Source organism: Callospermophilus lateralis, chromosome 1, assembly GCF_048772815.1.
Source record: "Callospermophilus lateralis isolate mCalLat2 chromosome 1, mCalLat2.hap1, whole genome shotgun sequence".
Classification (NCBI taxonomy): Eukaryota; Metazoa; Chordata; class Mammalia; order Rodentia; family Sciuridae; genus Callospermophilus; species Callospermophilus lateralis.
The window spans coordinates 180673660-180696024 of record NC_135305.1 but is presented as its reverse complement, the minus strand read 5'-3'; the positions used below and the strand labels follow the sequence as shown (position 1 = coordinate 180696024).

The window sequence follows — 22365 nt, the reverse complement described above, 5'->3', positions numbered from 1 at the left end:
TGATCATCTCAATAGACACAGAAAAAGCATTCAACAAAATACAACACCCCTTCATGTTCAAAACACTAGAAAAACTAGAGATAGCTTTTACAATGTTGAGATATAATCCTACTATCTACACTAAGATCCAGGCCAACATCATTCTAAATAGAGAAAAATTGAAAGCATTCCCTCTAAAAACTGGAACAAGACAGGGATGCCCTCTTTCACCACTTCTATTTAACACTTCTTGGAATACTGGCCAGAGCAATTAGATGATAGAAATCAAATGGATACATATAGGAAAAGAAGAACTCAAATTAGCACTATTTGCCAATGATATGATTCTATACCTAGAAGACCCAAAAAATTCCACCAGAAAACTTCTAGAACTAATAGATTAATTCAGTACAGTAGCAGGATACAAAATCAACACCCATAAATCAAAGGCATTTCTGTGTGTCAGTGATAAATCCTCTGAAAGGGAAATGAGGGAAACTACCCCATTTACAATAGCCTCAAAAACAAAAAACAAAAACAAAAAAAACTTGGGAATCAACCTAACAAAAGAGGTGAAAGACTTCTACAATGAAGACTTCAGAACACTAAAGAAAGAAATTAGAGTAGACCTTAGAAGATGGAAAGATTTCCCTTATTCTTGGATAGGCAGAATTAATATTGTTCATACTACCAAAAGCACTATAAATATTTAATGCAATTCCAATCAAAATCCCAATGACACTCCTCATAGAAATAGAAGAAGCAGTCATGAAATTCATCTGGAAAAATAAAGAGACCCAGAATAGCTAAAGCAATCCTTAGCAAGAAGAGTGAAGGAGGTGGCATCACTATACGAGAACTTAAACTATATATACTACAGAGCAACAGTATCAAAAACAGCATGGTATTGGCATCAAAATAGACTGGTAGACCAATGGTACAGAATAGAGGACACAGAGACTAACCCACATAATTACAGTTATTTTGTATTCGACAAATGTGCCAAAAAACATACATTGGAGAAAAGATAGCCTCTTCAACAAATGGTGCTGGAAGAATGGAAATCCATATGCAACAAAATGAAATTAAATCCCTATTTCTCACCATGCACAAAACTCAAAGTGGATCAAGGATCTAGGAATTAAACCAGAGACACTGTGCCTTCTCAAGAAAAAGTAGGCCCCAATTCATCATATCGGATTAGGCCCTGACTTCCTTAATAAGACTCCTATAGTGCAAGAATTAAACCAAGAATCAATTAATGTGATGAATTCAAACTAAAAAGGTTCTTCTCAGCAAAAACAATCAGCAAGGTAAATAGAGAGCCTACAGCATGGGAGCAATATTTTTACTACTTGCACATCAGTTAGAGCACTAATATCTAGAGTATATAAAGAACTCAAAAAGCTAAACATCAAAATAACAAATAACCCATTCAAGGAGCTGAACAGACACTTCTCAGAAGATGATATACAATCAATCAACAAATATATAAAAAAATGTTCAACATCTCTAGCAATTAGAGAAATGCAAATCAACACTACTCTTAAGATTTCATTTCACTCCAGTCAGAATGGCAGCTATGAAGAATACAAACAACAATAAGTGTGGGCAAGGATGTGGGGGAAAAGGCACAGTCACACATTGCTGGTGGGAATGCAAATTGATGCAGCCAATATGGAAAGCAGTATGGAGATTCCTTTGAATACTGGGAATGGAACCACCATTTGACCCAGCTATCTCACTCTTCAGTCTATACCCAAAGGTCTTACAAACAGCATACTGCAGGGACTCAGACACATCAATGTTTATAGCAGCACAATTCACAATATCTAAATTGTAGAACCAACCTAGATGCCCTTCAGTAGATGAATGGATATAGAAAATGTGGTACATATACACAATGGAATGTTACTCAGCAATAAAAGAGAATAAAATCAAATCATGGCATTTGCAGGTAAATGGATGGATTTGAAGAATATAATGCAAAGTGAAGTTAGTCAATCCCCCAAACCCAAATGCCAAATGTTTTCTCTGATATAAGGAGGCTGATTCATAGTGGGGTTGGTCGGGAGGGGAAACTTGGGAAGATTAGATGAACTCTAGATAGGACAAAGTGGAGACAGCAAAAAAGAGGGGGCAAAGGGTGTAAAAAAGATGGAATGAGGTGGACATCATCACTCTAAGTACATGTGTGAAGACACGAATGGTGTGAATATACTTGGTACACAACCAGAGATATGAAAATTTGTGCTATAAAAGTGTAATATGAATTTTAATGCATTAGAATAAAAAAGAAAAATGATGATGATAGACTTGCTGAATGCAATGTTGCAACAAACCTTCAATATGTAAAAATATAATTTCTGTGAAGCACAGTAAAGCACAATAAAATGAGATATGCCTGTAATATAGTGCCAAAATAAAATTAAAAGTTAAATGCCATTAAAACAATCTCAATAATATTCAATTTAGCTCAGTTAATTAAATTAGAGAAACAAAGTTGTCATTTTATGGCAATTCTATTGTAAAATGAGGATTATTTTGCATTCAGCATGTATGAACTTCTTTTTGCCATATAAAGATTCATGTCTCCCACCATGTTTCTCTGTTGATATTACTGCAGTTTTTTTCCTCTTCATTTGAACTATTAAATCATTAAGGAATCACTTTACTTAGTCATCATTTTCTTTTTAGACTTTTTAAAATTCTCACTCTTGAATGCTAATATACTTCTCCTCTGGCAATACCAAGTTGAAGTGATTACCAGGATGATTCAGAATTGCTAATGTTTTTTTCTTTTTCATACTAGGGATTGAACTCATGTGTAAACATGCTTGGCAAACATACTGTTGAGTACTTCCCAGCCCTCTTTATTTTTGCATATTGAGACAGAGTCTCATTAAGTTGTTCAGGCTGGCCTTGCACTTGGAATTCTCCTGTCTCAACCTCCAAAGTAGGTGGAATTACAGGCATGTGCCACCACACCCAGCCTAATATGATTTTTAAAAAATATCAGAAATGAAAATTTCAAATTTTAATGTTATCCTGAAAGATTCTTGTGCCCCTACTAATATAGTAGTAGGTCCATAGAGTCCAGTTTGAAAAATGCTACTAAATGTATTATTTTGCTTTTTAATATGTCCTACATTCTCTTGTCTTTATTTACTGACTTTTTTTGGATTTCAGGTGATATTTATTACCAATTTTTTTCTCTATTTTTTTGGCAATACTAGGGATCAAACATAGGTCTTTATGAATGCTAAGAATGCACTGTACCTCTCTACTGTGCTGCACCCAGTTTATCACTCCATTTCATCTTCTCTTTTGGACTTCAGTGTCACTCAGATTATAATATATACTTTGGCTTATTACTATTTACCTTAAGTTAGTATTTTGCCATTTTGCAAACAATTTAAGCAATTTCAATGGCATAATTCTTTTTCTCCTCACTTCAGCCCATTGTACTATTGTCGCTAAAATACAGTGTTATTATCTTTTGCTTCAGACAATAGTTTTGAAGAGAAAGAACCCCCAACCCAACCCTGGTGCTGGGATTTGAACCCAGGAAGCAAGCTAGGCAAGGGCTCAACCACTGAGCTACATCCCTAACCTTACAGAAAGACTTCCGTATGGTGTTTTCTAGTGCTTATTGTGCTTATTTTATTTACCCTCCTTTCAGTGCATATGTATTTTTTAAAATATTTTATTAGTTGTTGGTGGACCTTTATTTTTATGTAGTGCTGAGAGTCAAACCCAGTGACTCACACATGGTAGGCAAGCGCTCTACCACTGAGCCACAACCCCAGCCCTCAAATGTTTTTATCTGGGATCTTTTTCTTTAATCTAGAAAACTTCCTTGGGTCTATCTTGTGTATATGTGAATATTCTCCTTAGGTAATAGGGTTCAAAATTGGTAGGATCGTCCCCTCTTCCCCCCAATATTTAAAGTTATTTTTATCAACTGGCTTTCATTGTTGTGATTAGAAGGTAGATATTTTTCTATTTATGATCCCCTGAATGTAATGTGTATTTTTCTATTTTTAATAATTTTTATTTTTCCTTCATCTTGAGCAGTTTGACTATGTGCTGTATGAGTGTGTGTGTGTGTGTGTGTGTGTGTGTGTGTGTTTAACTTAGCCTGCTTGAGATTGCTATGCTTCTTGAATCTGTGGATATGCCTATTTAGAATATTCTCAGTAATTATCTTTTAAAATATTTCTTCTTTCCTTAAAATATTTTTTTCTTCTCTTCTGGGGCTCCAAAGACATTTATGACCTATTTTCAAGATTAATTATTCTTTTTTTTTTTTTTTTGGCTTTGTCCAGTTGTCTGATAAGCCCATCCAAAGAATTATTTTTTTTTAAATATTTTATTTTTTAGTTGTAGTTGGACACAATACCTTTATTTCACTTATTTATTTTTATGTGGTGCTGAGGATCGAACCCAGGTTCTCGCCCCTGCGAGGCGAGAGCTCTACCGCTGAGCCACCACCCCAGGCCCCCAAAGAATTCTTAATTTTACATATTTTGTCTTTCTGTTAATAGTGTATCTGATTTGGCTCTTTTTATACATTATCTTTCTCTGCTGAAATTCTCTATCTTTTCATCTGTTTCTGTCATTTTCTTATATCTTTGTTTTATTTATTTATTTTTGTATGTGGTGCTGAGGATCAAACCTAGTGCCTCACACATGTGAGGCTGAGTTACAGCCCTAGCCCCTGTTTCCATCATTTTTTTAAAAATATATATTTTATTTTTTTAGTTGTAGTTCCGACACAATACTTTTATTTCATTTATTTATTTTTATGTGGTGCTGAGGATTGAACCAGGGTCTCGCGCATGCTAGGCCAGTGCTCTACCGCTGAGCTACAATCCTAGCCCTGTTTCCATCATCTTGCTTTTTTCTTTTATACTTTATAAAAGATAAAGTTCTTATCTACTAATGGTAATATTTGTATTTATTTTGTTTACTATTTTTTCTTGGTCATTAGCTATTTCTCATGATTTTTAAGTTCTGATTTTATTTTAAACATTGTCATATAACATGAATTTAGGGGCTATATTGGTTTATTTTCCTAGAGAAGTATCGTGTTATTTTTTTCTTTTAGATAGCTAGGTTGAGTTGCTGATCAATTCTATCAGGAGTTGACTTAAGTTAGAGTTTTATTGCTGCTCTTTTGACTTATAGTTTCCTGCTGATTTCAAATGCCTGTAGAACAATCACTATCTTGTTCTATTATAGACTTCTCCCTCCAGGAGGATTTTGAGATTTAAGCATCTTGAGACTAAGGAAATTCTGTCGGTTTTCTAGGTGAACTTGATCTTATATGTGTCTACATGCTTGGTAAAAACATGAACAATAGGAAGAACCACCTTTGCATTTGGGGTCATTCAATCTTATCACATCAGCCCACATAATCATTAATCTCTATTAATTTCTCTTTACTAACTAATTCCCTTTGTCTACAACAGGCCCAAACAAATGCATATCATGTCCAGTCTTAGAAATATTACCAGGCTGCAAACAGCTTACTTAAGAAAGGCTCACTCTTTCTGAAATTAAAATACTTTAAACTTAATTGTATCCAGGGTGGTCCTGTATCTTCAATATTTATATAATTTTTTTAGCTTCTCTGTTTATTTATAATTACTCTGGGAGAAGGATTGTATGACATATTATTCTACATTCTAACCAAAACCAAAACCAAAACAAAACAAAATTCTGGGAAACACTATTAAAGAGTTGTGTCTTCTTTTTTTTTTTTTTTGTAAATAAACTTTGTATTTATTTATTTTATTTTATTTTTTTAGTTTTTGGCGGACACAACATCTTTGTTTGTATGTGGTGCTGAGGATCGAACCCAGGCCGCATGCATGCCAGGCGAGCGCGCTACCGCTTGAGCCACATCCCCAGCCCCGAGTTGTGTCTTCTTTTCTTTAATGAAGAGTACACCCAATGCTATGATATTGTGATTATTAATAACTTATGCTAATATAATAAAGCTATCTTAATTCTTCTCAATTTGGAAAAAAAGCTATGTGATATGATTTGTAATAATAGTGTATAATTTTTGTATTTTATAGAAATGAATTCCACTTTTTTTGTTTCAGGAATTTTTGGAATGTACTCATGAAACTTGCCGTGCACATAATCTTCAGCCTGTTAAATTTTTTCTTGAGAAAATAATTCAGACATATGAAATGATGATTGTTAGACATGGGTAAGATTATAGATCATCATCTACCATAGTTAGATGGTATTATTTGAAATTAAACTGTTTAACAACTGAAATTCATAATTAAAAGAAGCAACAAATTTATATACTAAATAAGCTAGGAAACAGCCCTTCCCTTCCCTTTTATAAGACAAAGGTCTATTGCTCTTTCATATTACATGTCCAATAAGGGTTGGTAAGAAGTGCTTAGTGACTAGTAGTAATAGCCATCACAATTTGTGCAATAATGTCTTATTCACCTCCTTAATGTACATATATACACTCTTCCCTTTCCAGAGAGACAACTTAAAAGTTGTAATCAATAAATGAAACATACATAAATTCAGAATTTCTAGAGGCATGGTTATGTCTACATCAGATTTGGAAGTTGTTCCTCTTGATCCAGAGTCCTCCAAACTAGAAAGACAAGTTGTCTGACCTCTACACATTCTGTATATAGTAATAGGTTTACAGAACAAGTTTTCCAGAGCAAACACTCCCATTCAGAATTTGGAGAATAGAAAACACAACATTGTTCTGTAGCAATTTTAAAATCTGCCTGGGCATCTGAGGACTCCAGTTCCAGAGATGGATTTACTATAAAGCTAATGGGGCTTAAACTTTAGGACCTCTCACTTGTTGGGCCATTCCAAGAGGCCACAAACATTTTCTTTACATAATTTATTGTATAGGGTATCATTACAGTGGATATGGTAATTTTATATTTGTAATTATATATTTATTAAAGAGCTCCCCTTCCAAAGTATACTATCTTAAAGCTCCTGAAAACTCAGATCTAAAGAGCTCCCCTTCCAAAGTGTATTATCTTAAAGCTCCTGAAAACTTGGATCTACTTCTGCTTGATTTGGTTCCCTCAAAGGAGTTTTCCAGTTCATTGTTCTCTGTAGGGCTTGGTTTAACCTTCTGCAAGGTCTTTTCATTTTCCCTACTGTGTGAAGTAGACATTGGGGAAAATATTGTCCTTTGTAACTGAGAAATGTTTTCAGCTTGTTTCCTGCTTATAGAAAATTAAGATCTCAATAGTCATGATTCTTTTTTTAAAAAAAATCTTTATCTTTATTTATTTATTTTTATGTGGTGCTGAGGATTGAACCCAGTGGCTCATGCATGGGAGGCAAGCCCTCTCCCACTTAGCTACTACCCCAGCCCAGTCATGATTCTTTTTAAAGGCAAGGTATTAAAAAACACTTTGTGTTATGCAAATTTTCCAGCATACACAAAAATGAGGGGAATGAGTGCAATCAACCCTGGTGCATCTAATACCTAAGAATCACTTTGAGTTTTATATATTCATATATGTTTTAGGCTAGACTTGGGGGGGTGTCATTAAATGCCTTTAAAAATTTAATCAACTTTTTGTCTCTTTTATTCCAGGTACTCCATGTGCCTGTAGCTATAAGTATGGTCCTTATTAAATCATATCCTTCTAAATTTCCTTGTAGTATATTTGAACCTGTCTGGTTTAGTTGCAAGAGTCACACCTTTAGTCTGTTTTCCCTGAATTATTTTTGCCTTCCTGAAATGATTGCATTAGTTCTCCCTCATCTATGATTTTTATTTTCCACTGTTTTAGTTACCCATGGTCAACTGTAATCTGAAAATATTAAAGGGAAAAATTCTACATTTTGAGAGATACCATATTTGCATACTTTTTATTATAGTAAATTGTTATAATTGTTCCATTTTATGATTGTTAATTTTTTATTGTGCCCAGTTTATAGATAAAAATTTGTCATAGTTATGTATGTATAGGAAAACACATAGATTATAGAGGGTTCAGTACAACCTATGATTTCAGATATCTAGTGGGAATCTTAGAACATATCCTCCACAAATAAGGGGACTATTGTGCTAGGAATCACATTATTCCTTCATAGATTTTAATAATGTAATACAATGAGTCTACCCTTGAAGTGAGCTTTGCTATCAAGCTGAGTTTTAATAGCGTTGGGGATGTTACTCAATGGTTAAATGACTCTGGGTTCAATACCCAGCACCAAAAAAAAAAAAAAAAAAAAAAAGAGTAATATGTAGTAAGTTTACATTGTCACCTAGAGACTTTTTATCATAGTTTTGGTAGATAATGATATGAATGTGGGTCAACCAGTGCCGCAGTCTGGCTGGGCACAATTCAGGAGCCACTTGTCAAAAGAAACTAACTTTATTTTTAGAACCACACATGCCAAACAAAACAGTTCCTCAGGAAAAACCCTCAGAGCCCAACTACCACCACCTGCTTCCCACAAGCCACTCCCTCAACCACCAGCCTCTCCACCTCCCACAATCCTCCTGCTCTTGAGGCCGATTGGCTGGGTTGCGTGGGCGGAGCCAAAAAAGTCCCCCAATGAGCAGCTCCGTGGCCTGAAAGGGCAGGGAAACAGTCCAATGAGCATCACCGCAGAGGAGCCAATCAGCTAGATGTTGCTGGGGCTGCTGTGAGCCAATCATCAGCTGGCAGTCTGAAAGTTTGCTGGGGCCCCTTCGGCTGTGGCTCTCAACAAACCAGTATAAATGTTAAATGATATTTTTATCATGTCTTGAGAAAAGTTTGAATAAATTTTTAAAATTGTGTGTAGTAGGGCTTGGGATGTGGCTTAGTGATAGAGTGCTTGTCTAGCATGGATATAAGCCCTGGTCCCTCACACCACACACCAAAAAATAAACAAATAAACAAAAAGGAAGAAAAAAAATTACATGTAGTAATTATCACAGGATAAAGTTTTTATATACTGGAATAAATAATTTCCCATTCTAGTTTTTGGAACTTATTGAGTAATTACTTTAATAGTTTTATGTTAGTAGGAAAGCCTTTTGCTGGTAAGACAAAAGTACTACATGTGCTGGCTGATACTTTATCTCTTATGAATGAACGTGGCTATGGAGAAGAAGAAAAGGTCATTTATAGAACTGTGAACCCCAAATCAATTACCATGGGCCAGCTTTTTGGACAATTTGACCCAGTGTCTCATGAGGTAAGCTACAACAGAATGTTCTCAACTCTCCTATTGACAGTGTATAATAAAGCAAGAATTTCAAGTGTTTTTATGTTTTTACTGCTAAATCCAATTATCTGAAAGGAACTCTCCAACTCTTCCTTTTTTTTCTTCAGTGGACTGATGGTATTGTGGCAAATACTTTTAGAGAATTTGCCTTATCAGAAACCCCTGACCGGAAATGGGTTGTATTTGACGGTCCTATTGACACTTTGTGGATAGAGAGTATGAACACTGTATTGGATGATAATAAAAAGGTAAATCACTATGATTAAAAGCAGAGCAGATTCAGACATGATTAAGTAATTTGTTGTGTTTAACATCTCATCAACTAGGATTATGTATTTAAAGGATGCAACAAATTTAATGTTTATAAATGATCATTTCAACGAAAACTTTGCTGTAGTGAGTGCTTTGTTCTTTTTTGATATAGAATGAAAACATAATATATTAAAACTACTGTATTAAGAGGAAGGCATAGTAATCTACTACTAAGAAAGAATAAATTGTCAAATAACTTTATCATTTCTTAAAGGACTTTAAAATTTTTAGGAGAAAATAAAAACGCTTTGTTCCTTTTCAGAACATTGAACACTTTAGTCCTTATGTGCGTTATACTTAAGTAATATATTTATTACCATAGGTATAAGGTAGAAGAACTAGAAAGTGAAAGTCTCCTAATATTTATTTTAATATATGACATACTATACATAAAGTATTGAATGTGTGCTAATTCTAAATACAGATTCTGTAATTTTTTTATTTACTATATAGGTAAACCCATACAACTATCATCCAAATAAAGATAGGTAAAATTTCCTGTACCCTGCAGGGTTCACTGTGTACATCCCCAGTCTGTACATTCTACCTCAGATAATCACTCTTTTGACTTTGTGATAAATTAGTTTTGCCAGGTCTTGAACTTCATGTTATGGAATCATGTTTTGAATATTTTTCTTTTTTCTATAATTGTATATGAGATATTCATGTTGATGTGTTTTATTTATTTATTTATTCTTTTTATGTCTGTATTAGTGTTATATTGAATGATTCCATTTCAGTTTATTTTCACATTTACAGGAAATGGCTATAATTCTAAATAAGCATTCAAATATATACTCAAGTGCTTTATCATAGATGCTTGTTCATTTATTCATTTTCTTTCTTTCATTCACTTATTATTGATTGAGCTAAGGGTGGAATTTAAACAGATAAGAAACCATGATGATTTAGAAAAGAACGGTTAGTCAGTGGGATGAAGGCTAAGGTTTCAGAGCCAAGTAGAAGGGTTGTCTCATATTAAATGATAAGAAAATATAAAAGTTTAGATATACAGATTTGATAGTGGAAATGTAAAGGCAGATCCTTCTGATGATTTTTCTTCCTTAAGAGGTATACCCTGGTTCTTTGCAGACTTGAAGAGAAACGAAGTGTTTTAAATTAACCTTTATGTAAAATGTGAAAGAGCTCTGCCTAGGAAAACATATAAGCATATCTGAATAATTCTAAAGGCTGACTGAGTTAAAGGCTTTAAATAATTATTCATACTATGAAGGTCTGACTTCTCTACCAGTCTAAGAAGGCTGGGTGTGGATGTAGGTGTAGGTAATGATGCAAACCTGGAAATACAGTAATACTTTAAAGATACAGGCATGATAATAATAGAAGCATGGGACCCTAGAACAGAAGTTGCCTAGCAAAGGAAGTGAAAGCTTCAGTGATGTAGAAATCCTTATGAAAATGTATAGCAGGTGGGTTAGGTGTCCATGAGTGGGAGAACTAGGGGATTAGGAATCTGTGGCAGAGAATGAGGTACTTGTATTTAACATTTCTGGATTATGTAGTATTTTAGCAGAGAAATTTCCAGATATATAAATTGTATGGCTGGAATGGAGTAAGGAGAAAGTAAGTGAAGACAAGTTGGTCAAGGATCTGAGGAGCTATTGTGTTGAGATGCTCATCCTTCTGAAAACTGGATGAAGCCAGACTTATGGAAGGGAGAAAGACTAGGTCAAGTGCCAAAGGCTTTAGCTAATGAGAGGAGACTACTTGGATACTGATAGGTGACAGAAAATGGAGGAACTGTCAAAGTGGCAAGAGTTGTACTCAATGGTGAAGTAGAAGTAGTTGGGAAACAATACAGTAGGGTGAGGAAAATATTGATTCCACCTCCCAAATTGATGGCAGATAGAAGAGTCTTTGCTGAAATTATCTGGTGGAAGGTGAAAAGTATTCTAGACTAGCACCATCTAATATGGTTTTCTGCAGTGCTGGAAATATCTGTGCTATCTGATAAGCTAGCCACTACTCACTGTGGCTATTTGTTCTTTTAAGGGTGGCTTAGTGAATTGAAGAACTGAATTTAAAATTTTATTTTTGTTAGGTAAAATTAAATATTAATAGCTACATAATGGACAATCCAGGTCTAGACCATTTATTTTACATTAAAAAAACTGAATCTAGATGTGTTAAATGCCTCATTGCTGACAAATAACTAGACGGGGTAAAGCTGGGGCTAGAACAATGATTGTAGAAGCAGAGAGGAAACAATGAGAAATATATGTGGAATTTAAAAGAGTGGGAAAATTAATTTGGTTTATCAATAGACAATCATTAATACATTAAAAATTAATGATAAAACCAGATTTGGTGGCACATGCCTGTAATTCCAGTGACTAGGGAAGCTGAGGCCACCCTCTCCAACTTAATGAGACCTTGTCTCAAAAACAAAAATCAATGGCCTGGGGATGTGGCTTAGTGGTAGAGTACTCCTAGGTTCAATTCTTAGTATGACAAAAGAAAACTATTATAATGATAATTCCCTAGGTGCCAACCAAGGATATTGAAGAGATGGCTATAATAATAATGGACATGATAAGAATTTGAGAGGAAGGAAGCAGTTGATAAATTCAGTTTTTGACATATCTGACATATTTTAGGTTAAAGGAGATTAGGAGATGTAATAAACCCCAAACTCTATGTCAGGATTTTTTGGCTCCCACTAATACTTCCCATTACACCACAGGAAAACCTTTATCTTATAAGTAGAATAAGTTTTTATCTGAAAAGCTTGAAATATTTTAAAATAAATGTTTGGAAAATAATTGCTTTTAGCTTTGTCTTATGAGTGGAGAAATCATTCAGATGTCTCCTCAAATGAGCCTGATCTTTGAAACAATGGACCTTTCCCAGGCTTCGGTAAGTTTGTAATTTAATACAATAGTAGTTCATTTATTTGTTCATTCATTCATTTAGTTAGAATTTTTTTATTATGTGTCATAAAATGGGTTTAGTAGTGGGTATACAGATGATAAGACACAGTATAAGCTTGTTTAGGAAGGGTAAGAAGCATGCTTATAAATAATTCCAATACACAGTTACGTGTGAATGCTCCAAGAGCATGGAGAAGACTGAGCCGCCATAAGGGGAATGGATAGTGGAGGACCATGAAAGGTGTTTGAATATTTGATCTGGTTTTGAGGAAGATGTAACACTTCTCCAGGGAGATTGGTTGGGCCTGGATATTCCATATAATAATAAGATGATGTGTAAAGACATGGAGCTATGACATGTCTGGGGAATAGAACTGAAAACAGTTTTCTGTTTGGTGAACATCTATATGAGGCTGTAGAGATAGAAACCAGTTTATGACAGGCCTTATAACTCATGCTAAGAAGTGTTGATAATTGTCAGGTTTTACTGGTATAGAGGTAACTATGGAAAAAGAAAATTTGTCTTTTTTCTCTAGCCTGCCACTGTAAGCCGATGTGGCATGATTTATTTGGAACCCTCACAGTTAGGATGGGAACCACTTGTGTCTTCTTGGTTGCATTCCCTGAAAGGACCTCTACTTGAACCAGAACATCAGACTCTTCTGAAAGAACTTTTTGACTGGTTAATAACACCTTCTTTGAGGTTTCGTAAGAAAAATTGCAAGGTAACATGATTCTCTGACCTCTTCAAGTTTCTTAAGTTTTTTATTCAACTTAATTAATCTAAAGTCACAATGGTAGTGAATAATAAACAGTTTTCTTTATACACATTCAGTATCCACTGGGAGTTTTGTATTGTTCAAGTTACAGTTGAATAACTATAGGTTAAATTTATTCCAGCTAAACTATTTGTTTATAACCATAGAATTTAAAACTTTTAAAATCCCAAATATTTTCTATATTTAAGAAATGTTTTCAATGAATGACTTTATAAACTCATGTGTTTAGTATTTTATGAAAAAATCACATATTTTATTAGTTTCCTAAGACTGTGTCATAACAAACCTGATGATTTCAAACAATGGAAATTTATTCTCTCACAGTTTTGGAGATCAGAAGTCTGAAATCAAGATGTTAGCAGAGCTGAGCTTCAAGGGGAGAATTTTTGTGTATCTCTTCCAGATTTTGGTGGCTTCAGAAGTTCCCTGGCCTGTGGCTATATAACTCCAATTTCTTCGTCTATCTTCACATGGTCTTCTCCTCTGTCTCTATTGTGTATGGCACTTAAAAAGACTTGGGGTGTTGGGTATAGGGTCCATAGGATAATCCAAAATGATCTCCTCATCTCAAGGTCCTTAATTACTTCTTCAAAGACCATTTTTTCAATAAGATCACTTCCATAAATTCCTGGGATTAGGACATGGAACTCTCATTTTGGGAGCTACTATTTAGCTATCTTCCCCAACATGTCACATGTATATCAACACATGTTTACTTATGCATAGATAAATATGTTCATATAAAAAGGGAAAAGTAGTATTTAGTAGATTTCTAATCCTAAAGTATTATTTTAGGGGTAGAAAAATGTGGTATATAAAAGAAAAATCAGCTAATTCTACCTTGTGAAGATCGTATATATTGTCTTCATAGAGAAAATACACAAAAAAGTTCTTTTGCAGTTCTTAAGTTTTAAACCTCTAATACTTATACATTTTAAATAATACAAAATAGACTCCATCTTTCCAGGTAATGAATGATGGATTTCTTTTCACAATTCTATATTTTCTATATTCAGTCAGTTCTCAGAGAACTATTGATTTTTCCCTCCTTGATAACATTTTTATTTATCTTCTTTCCATTCCCTTTTCTTTTCATTCCCACCCTTTTTATTATGGTAGGCTCAGTTCTGACCTTAATAATTTGTTCAGGTCTACTGAACAAATACAGTAACCTGCTCTGGTCCAATCTATATCCTGATATTAGAGTGAAGATTCCAAAACATAAATCTATTCTGTTTACTCTTCACTTAAAACCCTCCACTGGAACTTTCTCTTATACTGAGATCACTAACACACCCCACAGTGCTTTTTGAAATCTAACCTTTGTCTACTTCTCAAGCCTTGTTTTTTGCCATTCCTCCTTCACACTCTATTTTCATATCCAACAGAATTTTACTAATTATCTGCTCATATCTCCTTTCTTTGAATGAATGGCTGCCCCTACCTTGAACATCCTTCCCTACCACTTTTTCCTTCTAAATTCAACTCAGCTATTGCTTCCTCTGGGAAGCCTTCCCTGCCTTAATCCTCTTACATTTCCTTGGGGCCAGGCTAATTGTTTATCCCCAGTATTCTAATAACATTCTCCTACCCTGAGACTTCCTCTGTCATACCATTATCACAACACAATATATTTGACTATTTAGTTTTTTAAAAATATTTTTAGTTGTAGATGGACACAATACCTTTATTTTATTTATTTATTTTTCTGTGGTGTTGAGGATTGAACCAAGCGTCTCACACATGCTAGGTAAGCACTCTACCATTGAGCCACAACCTCAGCCCCATCTATTTAATTTTAACGTTGCTCCTTTTCAGGCATTGTTTTTTATTTTCATTATCTCCTAACATGGTATATATGCATATAGGCATGTCTTTCATGCCTATATGAAAGGTTTGTTGAATAAATAAATGAATGAATTGCTATAAGAGACTTCATTTTTGTTATCTTTAGAACATTGTTTATTCCCTTATAGAAACTAGTTTGCATTTCTCAGAGGATTTAGAGTATGTTATATATACAATTTTTTGGTTATGGTTATACGCCAAGCTAAAGTAGTCAAGAAGTGGTTTTTATCAGTCAAAAAATTAAATTCTTTAGATGTTTTTAAATTTATGTTTATGAATGTATGTTATCAGTTTTTAAAAATGAAATATTTATCTTCTTTTATTCTTCAAATAAACTGAAAGTTATGAATAATATCTTATTCTTTTCACTTTGCAGGAACTGATTCATACCAGTAATAGCAATGTGGTTGTCTCTCTCACACGGCTCATTGAAGTACTACTCTGTAATGTGGTAGAAAACGATCCTACTAGCAAGCACATTCGTGTTTGGATTATGGTTGGTTTTATACTTTATGTAGTTTTAAATTACAGAAGAAAATAAGCTTCTGGCAATTGATACTTGTATTGAGTAAGACATTTATAAGATTCAAAACTGTTTTCTGGTGATCACTGAAAGAATATTGAAGATGCTAAAGTTACTCGACCTGGCAACTTTGATTCTGATACTAAAAAACACAAGAAAATAACATATGTCAGAATGAACCAAAACTGCCCTATATTTTATGAAACATCATAATTTGATAAACACTTGATAAGGTGATTTAATAGTAAGCCCATTGAGACTTTAGATAAATTGATTTTATCTTTATAATAAGCCAACATTACACAGCATACAAACTAGCTATGAAAGACTAAAGAAGCATGACAGGCAGAATCCCTGAAGGATTTAAGTAGAGAGAAGCCAGTAGACTTGGCTTCACTATTACCAGAGACCATGGTAATAGTGAGGAGAAATTATCAAAGAGAACCAAAGGAAAGGTTTTGTTCCTTTTCCTTGTCTAGGCCTCTTCCCCATCTGTCACATTTTTTTTTCTTTTCAAAAATATTTTTATATATATATATGACAATAGAGTATATTTTGACATATTATACATACATGGAGTAAAACTTCCCATCCTTGTGGGAGTTACATTGGTCGTGTATTCATACATGAGCATAAGAAGGTTATATTCAATTCATTCTACTGTCTTTTCTATTCCCATCTTCCCTTTCTTCCCTTCACTCCCCTTTGTCTAATCCATTGAACTCTGCTATTCTTCCCTTCCCTACTTATTGTGTGTTAGCATTCTTATATCAGAAATAATTTTCAGGCTTTGGTTTTTGAGGATTGGCTTATTTCATGACAGTTTCCAGTTCCATCCACTTACTGGCAAATGTCATAATTTCATTCTTCTATATAGCTGAGTAATTTTATATATATACCACATTTTCTTTATCCATTAATCTGTTGCAGGACACCTAGATTGGATCCCTAGCTTTGCTATTGTGAATTAAGCTACTATAAACATTGATGTGGCCATGTCACTTTAAAATGCTGATTTTAAGTCCTTGGGGTATATATCAAGGAGTGGGATAACTGAGTCAAATAGTGGTTCCATTCCAAGTTTTCTAAGGAATCTCCATACTGCTTTCCAGAGTGATTGCACCAGTTTTCAGTCTCACCAACAATGTATGAGAGTACCTTTCTCCCCACATCCTTGCCAACATTTATTGTTACTTGTATTTTTGATAATTGCCATTCTGACTGAAGTGAGATAAAATCTCAGTGTAGTTTTAATTTGCATTTCTCTAATTGCTAGAGATGTTGAACATTTTTTCATATATTTGTTGAACATTCGTACTTCTTCTGTTAAGTGCCTGTTCAGTTCCTTTGCCCATTTATTGATTGGATTGTTTATTTTTCTGGTGATAAATTCTTTGAGGTCTTTGTATATCCTAGAAATTAATACCTTATATGAGGTTCCTGGTGGTGAAGATCTTCTCCCAATCTGTAGAATCTCTGTACACATTCTTGATTGTTTCTTTTGCTGTGAAGAAGCTTTTCAGTTGGATACCATTCTATTCATTGATTCTTGATTTTACTTCTTTGACTTTAGGAGTATTGTTGAGGAATTTGGTTCCCAAGCCAGCATGTTAGAGAGTTGGGTCTACTTTGTCTTCTAGTTCGTTTAACTTTTGTTTATCATGGAAAGTTTTTGACAGCCTTTAAAATTTTATTCTTATTCTATATGTTAGTCATTTTCATAATTGCAATAATATGGAACACTTCAAGAATTCACATATCATCCTTGTGCAGGGGCCATGCTAATCATCTCTTTATCATTCTAATTTTAGTGTATGTGCTGCCAAAGGAGGACTGCCACTGCATTCTTAATGCCTTGAGGTTTTCTGCTGTCCTCTTACTCTATGGTCATAGCAGTTCCCACCTGTTGTTTTCCATTCACCTTGTTGTCACAGAAAATATTCTACCTTAGACATCTCACATTCCAAGGTTTCCTGATAACCATAACTTCTTCCTTTCTGCCTCCCTTGTTATTGTTACATACCTCCACTTTAGAAAACAATTGAAAAGATATATTTTTAAAAAATATTTTTTAGTTGTCAATGGATCTTTTACTTTATTTATTTATATGTGGTGCTGAGGGCCGAACCCAGGGCCTCACACATGTCAGACAAGTGCTTTACCACTGAGTCACAATTCCAGCCCTGAACAGATATCTTTGAAGTATAATTTATCTATCCCTTTTCCCTACCCCCAGGCTTGGAACTATTTTTCGCAGGACTAGTATCTAACATTCTTCCATACACATCAGTATTACCTTTTACAAAATAAAAGTATCCCACAAAGAATTCATCTACATATAATTTTCAGGACACGCATTTCCTGGAAAATTTTATTCTCTAGGTAAACTGAAACTCTCAACTTTTTCAAATGATTCAGAATCACTTCTAAAGGGTTACATAGGTTGATAATTCCTTGTACATCTTCTCTTAAAATATATTTTACTCATTCCTTTTACTAGGCAAGGCATATATACATAGAGTAAAATTTAAAAGGTAAAATGTAGGTCTTCTATCTATATCAGTCCCTAGCCACCCTCAAGGCAACTATTACAGTTACCAGAAGGAATAGCTCTTTATTCATTACTTGTCACTCCACTAAAAACTCAGAGAACTTTGGCAGGAAATTTGGTTTATTCAAAGCCAGCTTTGAAGAGAAGATGGAAGAAATCTTTCAGTTTCAAATCTCCATCTCTGGGGAGTTCAGCAATACAAAAAACTTCTAGACAAGAAGGCAGAGTAGGACAAAGGTAGAAAACATACATGTGTAGATATAGCTAGCCTGTGTTCACCAGAAACGTTCAAGTCTAAGGTTTCCTGGCTCCCAGCAGGTTGAGGTGGTAGGACAGGGAAGGGAAGTGAGAGGCTGCCCTTCAGCCTCTTCTCTCAGACTAAGGAAGTACAGGATGCTGAAAAACAGGTATCAAGAAGTTGCCCTCATTTCAGAGTCTGTTTCATTTCATTCCTGTGTAGCTTACTAGAGGTATTTTATGCACATACTTCTTTTGTATTCTCAAAATGTGTCTTGGAGTTTGTTTCATATCAGTACTTAAGAGTCACTTTGTTTTTTAAGAGCTACATATATGTTAGTATGTGCAGCATAATATTAAACATAACCCCTGTTGAAGAACATTTGGGTTGTTTCTGATCTTTTGTCATTTACAAATAGTGCTGCAATCACTATTATTGTGAATTTTCACAGGCAGGAATACATTTGAGGATAAAGTTAAATTCCTAGGTAATTTAGTATGGGCATTTGAATTTTTCATAAATATTGCTAAAGAAATGACTCTTCATATAGCTTAGCTGTGCTTTTATTCATATCTGTGACCAACTAGTTTGAGCAAGTCCTGGTATGTTAAATTTTAGTTAAGTTTTTCTTTAAATTTCTTTTAATTTTTTTCACCAACAGGCTTGCTTTATATTCTCTTTAATATGGTCCATTGGAGGAGGTTGTGATACAGATAGTCGTCTTAATTTTGATTCTTTCATAAGATCACTCATAATGGGCAAAAATGAAAAATACCCAGTGCCAGATGGTGTGGGTAAATGGGAATGCCAATTTGAAGAAAAAGGCCTGGTCTATGACTACATGTATGAGGTATGACATAAAATGTTTATTATGATAAGATATAAAACATAGTGTCTTGAATCAGTAGACAAAGCTCCTGATTTTCTATCCCAGTGTGATTTAGATTCTTGAGGTGAGCTTTTTCATCCCTTCTCTTTATTTCTTGTTCTATAACTTGTTGGTAGTATAGATTTGCTTTAATAATATCATATAATTTCATGTTTAATTTTAATTTACTATTCCACTTTATATAAAAAGAATCCACAAAAGGATTCTTTTAAATAGTATTTAAACATTTTATTCATACAAATTTTATTTCACAATCCAGAAGATCTTGATAGAGCCTTAATTCTAATTTTACCTAAATTATAGAAACTTTGAAAGGTAAGTGGCTAGCAGAGCCAGAACTTGAACCCAGTTTGGCAGACCAACAGTGTGGGACTCCTTCCCTCAAAATATGCTGACACAGAAATTTAAGAATATGACCAGGAAGAGTTTCAATCTCAGTAGTCAGAGAGAGAAGTCAATGAAGTACTCACTAAAAGTGAAAAACCAAGAGGTAGTAATGCCAGCATGTTCTTTTAAGAATTGAAGGTAAATACCAAAATGGCTGGATTAAAGAGGTAAAGGTAGTTGCCACTGAAGGGGAAAATGGGAGGAGGGAACTACTGTTTTTCTTGTAAATCTTTTGTCTCTAAAATATGTGTTTATATAAGTTTGATGAAAATAAAAGCTAAAACTTAAAATAATGAATTACTAAATAAATGTTTACTCAAATTTGGAAAATTACCACCAGATATACATGTGTCATAGACACATATAAACGACTAGAAAATAGGAAAAGATTCTTAGAGCCAGCTATAACACCAGAGCAAGATCCTAGGCTTCTGCTACTTTGCCAGGTATGAGTCCTTTTATTATTACTTGACAGTGGAAAGCCTGGTAGTCTCCAGGGAGAGAGAAAGACAACATGAAGAAGAAAATAATGGGTGGAAATGGTGCAGATGGAAAAGCACTTAATTGTGTCAACACAAAAACTCATTCAGCCAGTGGTTCAGAAGAATTTCAGTATTTTAACAATTAGTTCCACCATGCTGATATCCTGTTAGACTATCAGCCAGTATCAAAATGCCAAAGAGAATAATTTTATAGAAACAAATATAGAGAATTAAAGTGATGTTTTTAGATTATTGCTTGTTTACTCAAAATATGAAAAACATGGTCTCAAAATGCAGAAAATTCTAGCTAGAGGTACATTATAGTGGCTTTCAGATAAATATGTGGCATTTAAATGCAAATTGATATCTTAAAGGAATGGGGGGGAGATTAGAGTGTTTAAGAGGACATAAAGGCAAATATATTTGGAATTCTAGATATGTTAAAATAGTAATAAAGTAACATTACATTTTTCAGATTATTATTTAAAAAGAAAAGTCTAAAGAAAAATATATATCTTAAACTGGGTAGTAAATTCCTGGGTATTTATATTATTAATCTGCTTTATTACTTATATTCTTTTATACAAATCTAATATTTCCATAAAAAGAGAAGTTTTTTTGTTTTGTCTTGTTTTGACTTTTGTGGTACTGAAAATTGAATACAGAGTACCACTAAGCTACATCCCCAGTCTTTGTATTTTATTTTTGAGACAAGGTCTTGCTAAATTGCCCAGGCTAGCCTTGAACTTGGACTTTTCCAGCCACAGCTTCCCAAGTAGCTGGGATCACAGGTGTGTTCCACTGTGTGCTTCTAAGACTAAAGATTTTAAAAGTAAACAGTTTAAGTATTGAAAAGAGCCTTTCAGGTATATCAATTGCATTATTATAATATTTTGAAATATATTCTCTTGTAGTTGAAAAACCGAGGTCGCTGGCTCCACTGGAATGAATTAATTAAAAGTACTGATTTAGAAGATAAGCGCATCAAGATTCAAGATATCATAGTCCCTACGATGGACACAATTAGATATACATTTCTAATGGATTTGAGTATTACCTATGCAAAGTAAGGAACCCTATTATATACATGAATTTTAAATGTAACAGTTCATTCTAATACGATTACAGCAATTTTTAAAGTAAACTCTGAGGTTATCCAGTTTCAGGTAACTGAGATCCTAGGGGACTAATTGTATACCTAAAGTGACATCTGTGCTATTGGCAAACCTAGAATTCAGGTTTCCTATTGTGTACTCCAACATCTGCCATCACATTTGTTATCTTGTGAGTCATCTTGTATTTCTCTTGTTTCTAACAGATGACTAAAAGCCAGTTGCAATGTTATTGTGAAAAGCTATACATTATAGCTTAGTTATAGTTCAGTTTGATATCTAAGATATCTTTGATATCAAACTGATGATGATCCACATTCTCCCATTACACTTAGCATTTTTTAAAATATGTTCTATGCTGGTTCTGATTCCATAGCTGAATATGAATATTACAAACTCAGATTTTAATCAGAATAATACATCAAAAAATAATATATAAAACTGGTCAGGAGACTAGACATTTACCTGTAGCCATATCTATACCAACTTTTTTTTTTTTTTTTGGAATACTTGGGATTGAACCCAGCACTGCACTACTGAGCTACCTCCCCAGCCCTTTCTTTTGTATTTTGAGACAGAGTCTTGTTAAGTTGCTAAGGCTGGATTTGAATTTGTGATTCTCCTGCCTCAGCCTCTCAAGTAGCTAAGATTAGATATATACTACCATGTCTGGCACCATGCCAACTTTTAAAATAATATTTTCAGTTTCTTTTAAAACATTAGGTGTAACTTATCATCAATACTACTTAAACTTCATAAATGTCATGCTATTTTTAAATAAAGATCTTGCATCTGAGTGTATTTTGTAGCACTTTCATGTTGGTTTTTAAAAAAACAGGAAAATAGCTATGGGGAAAATTATTTTATCCCTGTTTTGTATCTCTAGTTGCATTTTTTTTTTAACTTTAGAGGCTAATAGTAAAAACTTTGTAGGAGGTCTTGGGAGCCTAATATAGGAGGATAAGGCTAGCCTGGGCATCATAGTGAGAAACCACCTCAAAACAACAACAACAAGAAAAATATTTTAAAATTAATAAGTACATAATTACAGAGGAAACTACTTATATAAAAATGTATTAAAATAATGAGTATATTTGAGTTATAGTAGTCAAGTTTCTGCTTCTTTATTAACAT

The 22365-nt window shown here is 33.9% G+C and overlaps 1 protein-coding gene and 1 non-coding gene across 2 annotated transcripts in view; one reads left to right on the top strand and one right to left on the bottom strand.

Moving 5' to 3' along the window:
- Positions 1-22365, top strand: part of Dnah12 (dynein axonemal heavy chain 12) — a 269851-nt gene that overhangs the window by 120257 nt on the left and 127229 nt on the right. The window contains exons 29-36 of the mRNA XM_076839530.1: positions 6093-6202; positions 9006-9189; positions 9327-9467; positions 12325-12408; positions 12959-13147; positions 15426-15545; positions 19023-19211; positions 21034-21185. Coding sequence (XP_076695645.1) covers positions 6093-6202; positions 9006-9189; positions 9327-9467; positions 12325-12408; positions 12959-13147; positions 15426-15545; positions 19023-19211; positions 21034-21185 — 1169 coding nt within the window. The remainder of the gene's footprint in view (positions 1-6092; positions 6203-9005; positions 9190-9326; positions 9468-12324; positions 12409-12958; positions 13148-15425; positions 15546-19022; positions 19212-21033; positions 21186-22365) is intronic.
- On the bottom strand, positions 17301-17406 carry LOC143384508 (U6 spliceosomal RNA). The gene has a single exon (XR_013089348.1). It is a non-coding gene; the product is annotated as a U6 spliceosomal RNA (small nuclear RNA).